This window comes from Linepithema humile, chromosome 7, assembly GCF_040581485.1.
Source record: "Linepithema humile isolate Giens D197 chromosome 7, Lhum_UNIL_v1.0, whole genome shotgun sequence".
NCBI classification, from domain to species: domain Eukaryota; kingdom Metazoa; phylum Arthropoda; class Insecta; order Hymenoptera; family Formicidae; genus Linepithema; species Linepithema humile.
Genome location: NC_090134.1, coordinates 4,142,000 through 4,157,806, shown reverse-complemented (window position 1 = coordinate 4,157,806; position 15,807 = coordinate 4,142,000). Strand labels below are relative to the sequence as shown.

At 37.1% G+C, this 15,807-nt stretch overlaps 3 protein-coding genes across 8 annotated transcripts in view; 1 reads left to right on the top strand and 2 right to left on the bottom strand.

The window, feature by feature from the left end:
- LOC105668274 (uncharacterized) overlaps window positions 1-15,807 on the bottom strand; it is a 212,564-nt gene that overhangs the window by 105,481 nt on the left and 91,276 nt on the right. The window lies entirely within an intron of this gene.
- LOC105668260 (tyrosine-protein phosphatase non-receptor type 13-like) overlaps window positions 1-15,807 on the top strand; it is a 72,026-nt gene that overhangs the window by 4,195 nt on the left and 52,024 nt on the right. For 4 of the 5 annotated variants that reach the window (XM_067358694.1, XM_012360525.2, XM_012360524.2 and 1 more), the window contains exon 1: window positions 14,287-14,952. The exons of the other annotated variant lie outside the window; for it this stretch is intronic. The gene's annotated coding sequence lies outside the window, so the exon portion shown is untranslated. Of the gene's footprint in view, window positions 1-14,286; window positions 14,953-15,807 lie in introns of those variants that run through there. 5 annotated transcript variants of the gene reach the window in all.
- LOC105668269 (uncharacterized) lies at window positions 2,503-7,418 on the bottom strand. 2 transcript variants are annotated; one of them, XM_012360538.2, is made up of 3 exons: window positions 7,237-7,418; window positions 4,784-4,942; window positions 2,503-3,732 (listed from the first exon to the last, which is right to left on the bottom strand). In XM_012360538.2, exons 2-3 carry the CDS (start codon window positions 4,826-4,828, stop codon window positions 2,968-2,970), a joined length of 810 nt encoding a protein of 269 aa, XP_012215961.1. In that variant the 5' UTR covers window positions 4,829-4,942; window positions 7,237-7,418; the 3' UTR covers window positions 2,503-2,967. The 2 variants fall into 2 exon arrangements, with proteins under 2 accessions (XP_012215961.1, XP_012215960.1); XM_012360537.2 differs by lacking the exons at window positions 4,784-4,942; window positions 7,237-7,418 and having other exon boundaries at window positions 2,503-4,660.

Here is a 15,807-nt window from a genome sequence, read left to right as displayed (position 1 = left end):
CAAACGCTTTAATAAACGGCCACTGCCCCGCTGACATTTTTGTGACTCACGACTTCGATTATATTCGCGCATATTTCCGCCGTAAAGATCGCAGCTGAATTCATGATAAAACGCGACCGGTTAATCGCGAGAGTTGAGTCCAAAACGCGATTGTATAATATTACGCATGCTCTTCTTCGGTTCGCATTCTCCTGTCCGCGACACACGCTCCGGATAAGAAATCCCGTCGAGCACATCGAGCGCCACATACCGAGCGTGTTGCTCGGATCCGCTAGAACTTCGATCATCGACCTGCATATCGCGGCTCGCATTAGAACGCGCGACGACACGTAAATGAAATTAGAAGCAGTATAAATGCCCGTACTTACTCCGTTGCGCAATCGAAGAATTATACAATGAAGGAAATAATTAAAGTTTGATCTAGCATTCCAATTCGATTTAACGTACTAGATAGTTAGAGATCTCTGTTATTTAATTACTACTTTAATTGCGTAAATCTCGGGATAAAATACGAACAATCAAAACCTAATGCATCTAATCTAATCTAATCTAATCTTGCTTAGAATTGCTTTTCCGCGAGCTATTATATCTATTACGATGTAGAGATGTATACAAAATACGTCGTATCAAGATTTCTCTTATACTGCATAATTGTAATAACATAATATGATGTCGTTTACAAGTGAAATCATTCGCTCTTCTGCATTAGATACGCTTCAAATGTTGTGAATAATCGAAAGTGAACAGACGCATTGTTCTTCGTAAGGTCGTTGCTATTTTAAGGTATTTGCGTTCCAGCGACATTACGTTATAATTGATTTCTAAATTTCATTTTTAATGTGGTTGCTGTTTGTTTATGTAAACTTTAGTTGGTATAAAATTCATGTAATTCATTTCGATAATAATAATTCAAAGATGTCTTATTTGAATTTAATAAAACAAACGGATTAATGTTATGCTAAGCTATGATCTCATAATAATGTTATTCGCACTTCAAAAGCGCATAGTTAGTATTCTTCGCGCATATTCACAGACGTCACTGCTTTTCAATGCAATCGATACTGCGTGCATAGCAAATGTAAAGTGCTTCGATTTACACAGCCAATTGGCAAAACGTCTTCGAAGTAATAAAAAGCGTCAATATCTGGTATTTTAAATGTGCGAATAATACCTGTACGAATAATGCGGACAACTTAACATGACACAACTATATTGTGTTAATGACACTAAAACCTCCTTCAACAAACCTTTCAAAGTGTTATTTACCTTTTGGCTGTCATAATTTCTCCAGCACAGTTTGTGCCTAACTCTATATTTTGCTACTGAAGATTATTTCAACATACTGTGTCAGTTCTACAGATTATAACCGATAACTAATCTCAATATTGTTTAATAAGTTAATTTCATATTATTTTATTTTATAAAAATAAGATATTAAATTATTATTATCAGATATTTTTTTACATAGCATTAAAACGTCTAAAAAAAAATTTAATTTAAATTGCATTTATAATGCAAAGCTAAAAAGAATTTATACAGAATTTTCCGAAATGATGTCAAGAACAAAAAGATTTGTTTAAGAGCTGTATAAATGCAAATTAAAAGATACAGTTATTTAAAAACGACCTTGATCAACTTCTACTACGATTCAATACAATGAATAAATTTTCTTAATGCGTTTGCATTAACGTCTGACCACATTAGTGGAATACTTGATTTGCATGGACCGTTGGATGGCATATCCGCTGATAAATCATCAACAACACAAAGAGGCGTAGCGTAACGTAAACACTATTGTTAATTTTAATCCACAAAGAAAAAAATTCATTTCTCTCGTTTACTTGCTATGAAGGTATGCCGTTCTCTCTATTTTTCAGAAAATGAGCGTATAATTATACCTTATGCTCGTTAAAAACACTTTTAATCAGTTCTATTCTCGTGTGCAATGCGCAAAATCACAGCGCGTTTGCTCTATTATTATTTCTTCGTGAGTTTTATCATCTAATAAGCGAGACGGTAAGCATCTTGTTAAGAAGATGCTTAAAATACTTGGACTTTATCTCTTCCTCGAGATTCCACTCGCAAAACCTCTACTACACGTGTCATTTAGCACCAAACGCACTCGATACGCTTGTTACATCTATCTTTACGTAATGCGACAACATCGTTCATATTACGGCATTTACATATCAATTTTTAGTTTTATCCTTCACCATATTACGGTGAAATACGTGGAGAGTCACGCAATTTCACGCGCATTTCGACTTTTCCGTTGAACCAACGGCATCGTACATCGCGATTTCTCTGACTTCTCACGGTCATTCGATAGTTTCTCCTTGTACAGCCTCTTCTCGCAAGGTTAAAGGACAGAAGCGCCTATTTGGTGACCCTATTCGAGCCATTGGAACTTACGTCTGTCCTAGATTCGAAACATTCTTCCCTTAGGCAGCGAAAACTCACCTCTGACTGCAGCGATAATTTTCTCCTTAATAAATCACTGTATTTAGAGGTGAAAGAAGAAATGCAAGAAGATTTATTATAGCATAGACTAAATTTCTAATAACACAAGAAACTTGTCTTGAAAAAAGAAAATGTTGATACAAACAACAATTATATCTAATAAAGGCATAATCTACTTAATACAAAGACACAGCAATGTATTAATTTATTGAAACTACGAGATTATATCGTATCATTATCCCACGCTATCCGATCGAATGAATTGCAACATACATGAATTGAAACATGAAAAAGTTAAAAACTCTTCACACTGCGCCTACCATTATTGTCCCTGATAAAACTCACAAAACTGACTAGACAGATTTATTCTAACAATAAGCAGTCCTCCGCATCAACTTTCTCAGCATGTCCCTAAGCCCTACGAGATCCCGCTGTTAAGGCATAACTTTTTTTTTCAATGCGCTTTAACACTTTCGATTCCACGGTGACGTCGTGCATGAAGCGCAGTCACGGCCACGTGGTGGTTTCCCCGCAGGAAACCTCATCCTCCAAGGTCAGAGGACAAAACTCTTCCGCAGTAACTCTATCTAAGTCGCCAATGTCCGCCTTGGGCTTAAACGGCAACTGCGAGATGAGAATTCCTTCCTTGAGGACTTTCTGACCTCCTCCTTCCTCTTCGAATTCCGAAAAGTCATCGTCACTATCGATCCTCGCACCGACAAAATCGGCGTCCGTCAGGACGATCGTGTTCACTCTTCGTTTTCTCGATTTTTCTCGCGATGTGTCCCTCGGAGCCTCCTTCGAGACGCCCGATAGTCCTCTTTTGCCGAGGCGACGTCGCGGTTTTTCAGAACGACGCGGAGAGGACGCAAGGACGCTGTCGCTTCCCCCGATCGCTCGCTCTTGATGGATGACACCCGGTCGCCGTTCTTCATCATGCGTGTCGCTACTGCTCGGCAGCTTCCTACTTTCCAGCGCCGACTGTGCCGCGCTCTCCGGGAATGCATTTTTATCGGTGGAACCGGCGCCGACGGCGACCGCGTTTTCACTGGTGCCACCTGCCACAGCTTCCTTCGGCTTCCCGTTCGAAGCGGCTGTTCGCTGACAGGTGTCTGCGATGTCGACCGGGCACACCGCGTCGGGATCAGAAGACTCCGTGATGCTGCGGCTGAGACTCGACTCGGCCGGCAAATCGCTCCGAGCGGATCCTTTATCGACGGCCTCGACGCTCTCAACGTCGGCTCTCATTCGCGGATACCTGCGGTACTCCTCCTGCAAGTAAACGCGAAACTGGTCCTTGAAGTAACCGTCGATCATCCTCCATATGACTGCGCTATACCAACTTAAAACGCCGAGCAAAACCACACCACGAACGGCGAATGCTAACATGATAATGGCCTTGCTTGTAATCGAGATGCGATTACGTACAAAGTATTACAGTAAATTAAATATTCCAAATTTCTAATTTAAATATTCTAAATTTCTAATTTAAATATTCTAAATATATCATGCGTTATCACTTTGCTCCTTAACTCAGCGAGATCGATATGATAAGCTACGGAATTGATTTAGTCTTAAACCAACATCAAACTATCTTAACATTAATTGAGAATCAAAATGATAATACTGAATAATTGATTCCTTCGTTAGATGCTTTGAACACTATACGATAGTTCTAAGAAAGTTTGTCTTCTTAAAATGGAGAAGTTTCAACAAAAAGCTACAGGGAGAAGCTTTATCTTACACAAACATCGCAATCTATGCATCTGACTTTCAAATAACGTGTGACAAAAGTTCTGCTAGACAACTGTTCGCTTTCTCGTATTTGCAAGGATAATAAATCTTTTGAAAAACTGACGCGATCATTTCTCGTCTTATTTTTCATCTCAAGCATCGATCTCTTGCCGATCTGAAAATAACGCTTACCATTATACAATCAATAACAATTTCTATAAAATGACAATCAGTCTTTGTCTATCTATCATTCGTATCCATTCATTATCAGTTCTAATATATTATAATATTGAACTTAATATTCTTACGAGAGACAAAAGTTTACTTAAAATTAATCGATTGCAATAATTAAAATTACTAAAGAATATTGCTCCGTAGAACTACTACATTTGTTTAAAATTGCTTAGATTTATACAATGCTGTTTCTAAAATCGTTTCTAAAAATCTTTCTTTTCAGGATCAATTTAATCCTCTTCTCCCATGAAATAGTCTTTGATAATGTAGAAAGATTCTCTCATGTTCGGCCAACCCATAGTCACGAAAACCAATATTGAATTCGCGATCACGAAAAGTCGCATCATTTCGATACCAGTGCTGGACCGGAGCCAGTTTCCGAAGCCTTGATTCTCTTCATCGCTCACATTTCCCGAATCCGACTTCGTTGTCGCGTTGCTTCCGTTGTGCCGACTCTTATCACCCTTATTCTCGTTGCTTCCGCGATTCTTCATGATGACCATACAGTGATCATCTGTAAGTATTGATTTCAGTGCTGAACATCGTAGAGGCATATAACATTAAATGTTCACGCACTAAATTTTCTATGACATTAAAACCATCTAAGTTACGCCTTATCGAAAATAATCAAATAAAATCAAAAGAAGGAATTACTTTTGTAAGAATTCTGCATAGAATATGACAAACGATATTAGATGAAAGCTTATAAATAATGAAAGGATTAAAATTCATGAAATTATTATTAAAGCTACTACTGGAATGTATTCAAAATTTTAAGTACGGATATCCGGAAAACTAATCATTGTGTCTCGCTTGCTGCCACACTGTTTAAGAAATCACGTCACGTAGATGATATATTAATTAATTCGCGTTAAATCTCGAAGAGTATCATCTCGTCGCATGACAATTTATGATAATCTGCTTTAGGACGAAGATCAGGCACGTTCATATTCTTGTCCCGAATATACTTGTGTGCGTGAACACGGCTGTACGCGGCATTCCTGCACATATAAAAAACGCGCATACTTGAGAGTGGGTGCGATGATCAACGCATCGCATTTCAAACTTACGTACACATTTCTTTTCTATCTTGTGACTGTCGTGTCGTGTGTAAAATAAAAATTGCATGGGAATATTGCGTAATTCTCTGCAATCTCGAAGTAAACTGTTGTAAAAACGACGTTGTAAATTAAAAAAAAGAATATATAAAAAATTTGCTGCATGGTTTAAAGGCCAACGACGATTGATAGAAATACAAGCTCACGATTCAACTTCATTGAAAACGGCCGAGCGGGAGAAAGTTAAACTGTATCGGTTGTAATTGAATTTGATAGGGAAAAAAAATCAGAATTTAATCAAGATTTTTATAACTAGTAAAGGCCGAACTACTGGTGTGCCGTAACCAGAGCAAATTAATAGATAACTGATTTGTTTCAGTTCTGAAAAAACGTTCCGACATCGCGTGCTTCGTCATAGAAGGTCAATGAAAAGCCGATAAAAGTTGTTTATTCACTATGAATGATGAAATCGTATCAATTCATCGCTATAAAAATATTGTGATAGCATCAAAATGTGAAAAAAAAATGATACTGTACCGATTAATAAATAGAATAATGATCAAATTGAGTATTACAGTACAATAATTCTAATACAGAGTAATCTCTCTATCAAAGCAAAAGTTTGGCAGAAGACACATTGAGAACATAGCATAATACATTGAACAAAAAATCTCCCGGTCCACCAGATGTTCATTGTTACCATAGTTGCATAATTGCTCGTCCCATAATTAAACGGGTTCAGTGTGTTGCGTCACAAGCGGAAAGTTGGTCACTACGAGGTAACAGTACAACGTTGTCCAATGCTCTACTTCCAAAGTCGCTCGTTCGAACACCCAGTTAGAAAAGTTGGCGCGGTCATTATTCCTATTCGAGCGCGCATCGGTCGGCTTCGTCCGTTATCGAAAACGACGCGCGCGTAAATGGGAACTGGCTGATAGTGCGTCATAACGGTATCAACGGGAACGAAGTAAAATTTTCTCAATTCCCAATAATACACTTGTGTTGGAAACTAGTTACAAACGACGCAATCATACGCAACAAAGTGACACGAAACGCGACTGCGCGCGACGAAATATGCAAATTCGACGAGCAACGAGGCTTGCGGTCAGTGAACGAGGAAATTGCAATGGCGAGGCCGTTATCGGCGAAGGACAGCCCGGAGTCGCGCGTGATCATTTCTATGGAGAGCGATATGTCCGACGAGCCCTCATTCTCGCATCCCTTTACCGTAAGTTGAACCATTGTACGCACAGTTACGAAAGTTTAATCTCTCCCCACTGTTGCTTTTACGTACCGCACGTAAGCCATGGTTGGTGAGCTTTAGCTATCATCATATCGATATTACATGTCGACCCACCAAGATTGCCAAATATTTGACCAGTTATAATTGAAGAGACGAGTTCAGAGACGAAAGCGTACTGCCTGACTTTATGACTTTATCGACTTGAAAGTAAAGTCGACAGTCGTGATAGTGTGATCTTTCACCACATGTTTACCCATAAAATAACTTTGCTAACAATATAAGTATCATCCTGCTACTAAATTGCTAACATAAAATGTCTCGAAATATTCAATTAGGATCATTTCATAAACGTTTTTATTAATTTTAATCCAAATTTAGAATATAATATAACGAAATATTAAAAAATTTAATTTATCGGGCAAAATAAATCAGATTATGCAAGAATAAGATAGAATAAGACTTCTTTTCGCTACTTTCTCTCTCGGAATATAATGTTATCAAACTCACCACGCTACATCGATCTCTTCCGATGATCACTGACGTGTGAATCGATTAACCCCGAATCAGCGTCGAAGCACCTCGCTCTTTTTACGTCTTTTCACGCAACATGAAGTCCGGGCGACGTGATGCATGCAACAACTGCCAGCAACGCTGTGCCGCTTTTCGCATCTACTTTGCCGCGAGACGTGCTGATATAAGGTTTCCCGGCTTGGTAAGCTCATTACAAGATTTTCGCGACAGTGTCGAGGGTTCTCCGAAGCTTTGCACGGCATGTGATATGGCGTTTCCAAATGCGCAATAATTTCAATACTGCGCAATCTCCACGACCTGTTACCTTATTATATTCTTACGTGCGACGCCGTGCAAGCCGTGAATAAATTTTGAATATTTTCGCTCCGTACATTTCTTTACATATATGCGACGTTATTCCACTAATCGCATTAAATATCCTTAGTTAATTATAACTCGTTTTAAAGTCAAAATAAACAAAATTTAAATAAATCTTCTGTTTATTCCTTCATTTATCCCTCTAAAATATAATAAATGTATGTAATGCAATATGTATATTGTATGTATAAATGTATGTAATGCAATATGTATATTTTTAATAAAAAGTAGAGATCGCGGAAAATTGGAAAAAAATAAAATATATACTATTAAATTTGTGTGAAAGAAATAATTATATCATATGTTGCAATATAAATTTGCAAATAATTCTTTTTCCATCTATGCCGTCATTGATTTATAAATATAAATTTATTTTGTCTCAATACTTGGCTGCCATAGAACTACTTTTCTCTCATCTCTCTAATGTGAGCAATTAACATCACAATCTCAAATAATTATTTTATAATTAAATGCACAATTTGGTAATCACAATCCATAGAAAATTTAATAAATTACTAACAAATGAGATGAATTTCAGCGTTATCATCCTCTGATCGATTAGATCATACGCAACATTTCCCATGTGGTGCTCCACGAAGAAGTTCGATTAATCACGCGAGCTGTCTAAAACCGTGAACAGAAGAGATACAACCCACGCCATTCGCATTCCTATTCATATATAAATAGCGTGAAATTGACTAGAATGCGTACAAACGTTCGCATCACCGACTACTTTCTTCCGATGACAAAGAATCCAGATATCGACGCAAATATAATTTTCCGTCGAAAAGATATCGGAAAGAGATTTGCTTGAAGGTAAATTCCGGAAACAAATACTTTTCTACAAAAATAACGGGACACGTAAACGCGCGCACAAAGTGAAAGAATTTATTGCGATATTGTAGTGAGAAAAACTGTTTCTTTATATAAATAAATACGAATAATATCGTGATGAGAATTTTAATGATAAATTTATAAATATGAAACAAATATTGTATTAAAATAAATATAAATTGCAATCATTAATTCATGAGATTGCTTCAATTTATTTGCAATATCAGATGAAGATTATTTTCCATAAAATAAAGCTAAAAATAACGTGAATGAAATGGATTCGTTCGAATGTTACACGGCCCGAAATAAGGAAATCCTCCCGCTGTCCCCATCAAAGTCTCTAGGGACTTGCTTATTCTTGGCGGAGAGATTGACTCGTAACACGGTTATCCGGTACTTCGTTTCGCCGATAATGCCAAAGGATCATAGATGCATTTCCAACTGACATTGGCGAACGATCCGGTATGCCCGATGCAATTTTCTCCGAAAGCATTACCCGCGTCATCATAGAACATCGATATCCGATATACAAAGTTTCAAAGTGGTTTCTGTTGAATGCCACACGTTATTTAAAAAAAAAATAAGATTCTTGCATTAAGCGCTCGAATTGTCAAACGCGAATTCTTGCAAAATGTGTACGGTTCTCTTAATAAATCCGAGTCATTGTAAACAAGATTCGCGAAATGTCATTAGCATTGCGTACATATAGCGAATAATCGGATAAAATCTTAATCCTACGGATTATTTTATTTTAATATAATTTTATTTTACTCTTTTTCCACGTATCATATCTAGGTTGCACGAGTATTTTTAGAACAAAAAAATAAAGTACTGCTATTTATACTTTAAACTCATATAATCCCCTGAAATTCTAACAGGTACAAACACGGTTATTCATCGTCCGAATTTACTCGTAAAATTTTACTCATAAAAGCGTAATGCAATAAAAAAAAGGAAACACCACTTAAATTCCACTAAGATTTTTGTAAAACTAAGTGCAACGTCACTATTGGTGTTACGGTCCTTTGGAAAGACTCGACCGGATTCCAGGAGGTGTTGGACCATTTCTGCGTCCCCTCCGGCTGCTACGGCGTGTTCTCTGCCGCCGCTTATGGCGAGGAAAACTCCCGATCGGACAGTGAGCAGCTTCCCTAACGGTCGACGAGCACGGCGCATTAGTCGTTTTGCTAAAGAATTTCCAGGTCGTTCTCTAAGTAATGTATCTCGCGCCGATGGTGCAGGATCTCTCGAGAATACTTTATCGCAAGCTATATCCAATACGCGTAGTAATGCAAAAACTAGTTTGCAAATACTCTTAAACACATCTCGCCTGTCTTCTAGGATACGCTTAATGATATCAACAGTTTTTATATTTCTAGCAGTCGTTAAATGTATCCATATAATGATTAATGATACTTCAGATGATTAATATTAAAATAATAAAGAATTATGAAAAATATAACTTCAACGATTCTATATTTTTAACTCCTGATATGACTAATAATATTGCAATAATATTAATAATATGCAATATTATTAATACACAGATACCTCAGTGTGTGCATCTCAGGCACAAACCAATTACAGTAAAGTTCTCATAAAAATATTTCATCTGGATAAATTATTGAAAAAAAGTGGATTCTATCGGCGCGGCTCTACTGCAGCTAAAAGCATGAATAGCTGTATCGCGTTACGAAATATTATCTCCTTTTTTCACGATTATAATTGTAAAATATTTTCCACTTCACATGATCAACGACGAAACTACACGAGCATTTCGACTGCACACAATAGCAGCAATTACGATCGTAAATTACGCACTCGTAGGATTGTTAAGCCGCGCTCCTACTATTGTAAAAGTACGCGCACGGCATCGCGCATTTTAAGCAAATTGCTCTTCGAGAAACGGACTTCGGCGCACGAGTTAATCGTGGCAGGCCGTTAAAATCTATGCGAAGTTTGCTATTCGGCGCAATATGCACACCCTTTCGCAGCCCTAGCAGTTTCGTCGGGAATTTCCGTAGCTGCGTTTAATTATCGACAGCCCGAGTTTATCGCCTGGCGCACTTGGCACTACAGCTCTAACGTCTCGAGAAGCATTTGACTCGAATTATTCAACGTCTAGTGGACTTTCTGATGATCCGAGCGAGAAATTTCTTTCTGGCGCCCCTCGCATCTTCATGAATTCTCAATTTTCTTCTTTTCAATTTTTACTACGTTGCATGAATTTTTTTGCCTTCTTAGTGCCTCGCATCTTATCGCATTTTAATAAATTTATGCAAAGAGAAATTTGGGACGACTCATGCAAATGTATGCAAGCACATGTTTGCAGTGCTGAAGATCCAAGCTGTTTCTGATTTAGCACGATTGCGCATTAAGTCAGGAATAATAAAGATGAAAGAGGAGAAATCAGTGGCACGATTAAGACGAAATCAAAGGTCGAGCAAAGTAACAAAGGGTTTCTCTACGACGGTTTCATGACAGTTTCCATTATGGCCTTTCCTAAAAGCGTTGATTTCCTTCCTCGTCTCCCAAAGTATCGCCGACAGCCTCGTTAGAATTCCTTGTAATTGCATTTCGTCATCAGCACAAACTTTATCGCCGCATCATTAAAGATCTTTGCGTCAATATAAGTGTTTAAACACTTTCCCGACAGGCACTAGTTCTTCATCTTGTTCGATGTTAAAGGAAATAGAATGATCAAACTTGGTGAATGCAATTATTCAGCAAAATAAATAACTAGCAAAATTTGATTAGACATTCTATTAAGTAGACGAAGAAATAAGATTCATTTTCGAAACTTCACGAGGCACAAACAATTAAATTATAGATAGTTCCGTTAGATTATTTCCGGGACAAAACTTATTTTAAGCTTTTCGGTCAGCAACCGCCGACGTGATGATACATTTACGACATTCATCTTGTAGAGACGTTGCGCTTTATCTTCATCGACTGACGCAATTAGATACGACCTGCAGGCGATCACGCGAATATTGGGAGCTAATTCGTACGAAGGAACGAGATAATCATAATATTATTCATAAGAGCAAATAATTTACCTTGGAAAAGTCTATCGTGGAACTTTTATAAAAATACGGCTATAAGATCGATACGTATTTGAGTTTTTGTAAGTCTTCGAGGGTTAAATTTAGATCGGTGACGAAAGAGTTACTAATTTTTACGTCCTTATTTATTTTTTAAATCGCATTATTTAACTGTCACTTTTCATGCTTTTACACAAAAGAAAAAAATTTGTGATCAACTTCCAAATGTAATTATCAAATGCAAATGATTCTCGTATTACTCTTGTTGTTAGCACAGCGAGAAAAATAAAGATTCCGTCGGCAACGAGATCTGTTTTTCACGCTAGCGAAGCAAATAAGAAAGCGGCTCAAGGAGAAAATCATAATGGCGCATTAATAAGCTGATTTGGCGCAAGTTTGAAGATCACATTTCAATACAATTTTATGGAATTCTTAATTCGCTTGCCTATAAAATTCAACAATAAAAAAGAACAAAATATTTTTTACTTTGTTTCTCTCCTCTTTCAGATAAAACATCTACGTGCGTGTGAATATATATTCGAATGAATTATAAGCATATATATATAAAATAGCATACCGCATGTTTTTCAATCTATCGCGAGCAAACTGCACCGAAAGATTCCGCTTACGATTGAAAATTCAGCGCAAACTGTTAATCAATCAAGCATTCCAGACGGCTAGCTAGCATATTCTGTTTGAAGAACGAACCGATACCTCGCCAATACGTTACGGTCCTCTTAAAGCATACGTTCAATTATTCATGAAATTGTCAGCGGACGTCACGCCTCGTATGTCCCGAGATCATGTTCCATTCCGAGACCACGTTCAAGCCCGATCGAGGGCCGAGAACCATTGAAATTGACTTCGTGAGCCAAGTACATCTCGACTTTGCTTCTTTAGAAAACGAAATTTTAAATCGACATCATTTCAATAAATGCCATAAATAAAATTTATTTTCCTCTTTATAGTAGAGGGATTTTTATGATAAAATGCCGCAAAATTCTTTTGAAAAATCTCGCTCATTAAATTCACATCGGCAAAGAATTCTTTCATAAATAAATATGATATTATAATAAATAAATACTTACAAATATAAATTCAACGTTTATATAAAGACTAATGTAGATTTAATCATAAGTTTTATCAAGATTTATAAATATCAATATTTGATATTAATATATTTATTTAATCGGAAACTTTTCCAATCAATGTGCAGTTTTTGTTGATGTGCAAAGTTATCCGATGAAGAAATGATTAATCATGTGCATCTTTTTCGCACATTCTTTCCGCCGATAACTATTTCCTGCATTGACTGCAAGTTCGTAGTATTTCATGCGCGGACGAACGCAACTAATTAGGAACACATTATTATTACCATCTCCACCCTGCGGCAGAGTAATTAATTAAGCGCCCTCGACAGAAGACTGCCCGTAAGAATCCTATGACTGTTGCGAAACTACCGTTAATAAATCCAGACTAATTAGTTAGCGGAAAACTGAAGGCAGGCTACGTGCACCGACATGTTTTATGCATCGTACGAACCGAGTTTACGAAGTACGAGGCGCATTATCGTCGACCTTGCAACGAGAACATCGGCACACACCGGTTTCTCGTTCTTACGCCTGCAAGAAATCGATTAACACATTTTTCACGATCTGTCTTCCCATTTTTTCATAACCGCTCCCGTGCGGCTAAACATGTTCCTTTGATGTATAAACATTGCTTATATAATTGCTCAGAAAAACGTATAATACGAAAACTGAGTCATGTAACATAAATGTTGACATACAAAACTATCTGCTGCGCAATGCAACAAATAAAAAAATCACGAATATAAATCGTTCGTTTACTAAGCGTATTAACATGCATTTCATCAACTTAATCGTCCCACATGCCACGCGTTTTATCCTTTTTAATCGCTAGAAGTTCTCATCTAGCAAAATAATCTAATATATATGGAACTAAAGCGAGAGCTAGTCTGTTGGCGATGACGCACTGAAAAAAAAGCGTATATGTACATTACGATGGAAGAGAAAATCGAAGAGCGAAGATATAATGTTATAACTTTTCTGATTTTTCAAAAAGCTAAAAGTAATGAATTACTTGAAAAATAATAATAATTTGCGTGAATCCTATAATTACCGGATGATATAAGCTGATGCATATTCATGCATTTACCCATACAAGGTTGCATATGACGGTTTTAAAATGTCGTCAGTATCGTTTTCCCAACACACGTCCCATATGTCAAGGATATGAATTTTAAAAAGTTATTTGATGTCATTTAAAAGGATCATAAATAATATTCGGATTCCATAGTAGGATAAAAGTTAAACTCATAAATCAAAATTTAGCAACTCCAAATATTTATTAATTTCCTGACATTATTACGTCAAAAACTTCAACTCCTAACTTGTTAAAAGTAAAAAAATAATTTAATATTATAAATCATCTACTTCAATTTTTTAATGTACTTGTTCTAATTAGCAACAATTTAGTTCTTCAATAGCTAGAAGTTAATTAATTAAATTAATATTACCGATCCGTTCTGGAATCGTTTGTCATTCTGAAAGTGACGATTTTATCAAATTTATGGGAGCATTATTTCAATCGGGCTTAAAATATATAGAAAGTTCCATATATTTAATTAATTCTTTTAAGTAGCAATATCGCCTTTAACTTCGTTAGCGGCAGCTCTAGCGGCCGAAACGATCGATAATTAATCACATTTAACTTAACACTTCCGCAGTACGAGCGTTTTAACGTGCGAGTATGATCGTGATCGCAATCGATCGCCCACGTGGCCCGATTCTCGCCACGATGCGCTCGCAGAGTGGCCTGTGAAATGCTGAGAGATGATCAGAAACGGGCGGGGGCGCAACAGTTGCGTGGGTAGATGCGCGTCTGATGAGAGAGTGGAACGGCGGGATGGTGGCGGGGACCGGAAGAGGGATGAGAGGCACACGTAGAAGGGGGTTGAAACCCGGCGCCCGATGTGACGTGCCTCAGTATTCATCTAGCATTCACGTCGCGAGCAACTCTGGCTGCAAAATTCCGCGAGAAAAATCGCGTCCACCGAGAAAAATTTCACGCGGGAAAATCATTTCGCGACTAACGCGAATTTGGAATCGGTTTTACTGATAACAATCTTCACTTAAATCTCGATTCAATCGACTTTTTTAAAGCTTTGCTATCTTCGTCGCGTTACTTTGATTCACCCATTCACACCAAAGGCAAAAAGCAACGCGTATCAAAGTGTAATCAGTGGTGATCGGTGACAATATCGAAAATGCAGAGAACCATCTCTGAATCAGTGCGCCGAGATACTTCCACACTGCGCCAACGTAGCGATCACAATTTCGCGTAGGAATCTGATATTGCACGACACGATACCACGTGGAGCTCCGTCCACGATCTCTCTGTTCGTCACGATTTGGATCTTCGATTGAATTAAACTGTATGTTATGACAGAAAAATTCAAATTTTATCGCACATTTAATCGGTTAAAAATTTCACAATTTCTGGAAAAATATTGAAGAAAATCTTCCTATATCCAATAGTTAAATGATAACATATTTCATATACATTTTTCATACATCATACTTTTCGTGACAGGTTTATCTTTCATTTTAAAACAGTAAAACACAATCAAATTTATTAACTCAAAATAAACAAAATCATGATTTTCGTTTTGACAACTGTACTCTGCTCGCGTTAATATTGATCAAAGACTTTGATTTTTTACATTGAATTACGTTTTTTCTGACACCAACCATTAGAAAACGCGCAAAAAAATGTTTTTGACTGAAAGTTCAAAGTTCAGTATCATTAAATGTAAACAGTGTTCTCCATCGAAAAATTCAAAGCGATGCGTGGGCGTGATAAAAACCGAAGAAATATCATACCAATCCGCGCAATATTTCCGTAATATTAGACAGCTGACGGTACTACTCCTACGCAATATTCGCGCAATAGAATGTAAATCGCAGAAATCGCGAATATCTACGCGCGAGAACGCGCGTGTGAAGCCGCGTGGAAAATATCGGAAAAATAGAGAAAACGCGACATTGAAAAAAAGATCTAAACGAAAGGCGTTGGTAAGCTACATCGTGGAGAAATGTTGAAATCTATTACCCTTATCTGCGTAACTCTTTTCTCTGATAAAAGAATATCGGATTTTTCGGAAATAATTAATTCATATAAAAAATCTGTAATGAAATTAGGAACTATACTGTTCAGCTAAAAGAATTCAATGTATCCATGTTAAAAAACTATCTAATCTTTTTTCGATTTATAAATATAAGATCTTGGA

Excerpts from the sequence above, each read along its gene's own strand:
- LOC105668269 (XM_012360537.2), bottom strand. The coding sequence starts at position 3,849 with ATGTTAGCATTCGCCGTTCGTGGTGTGGTTTTGCTCGGCGTTTTAAGT.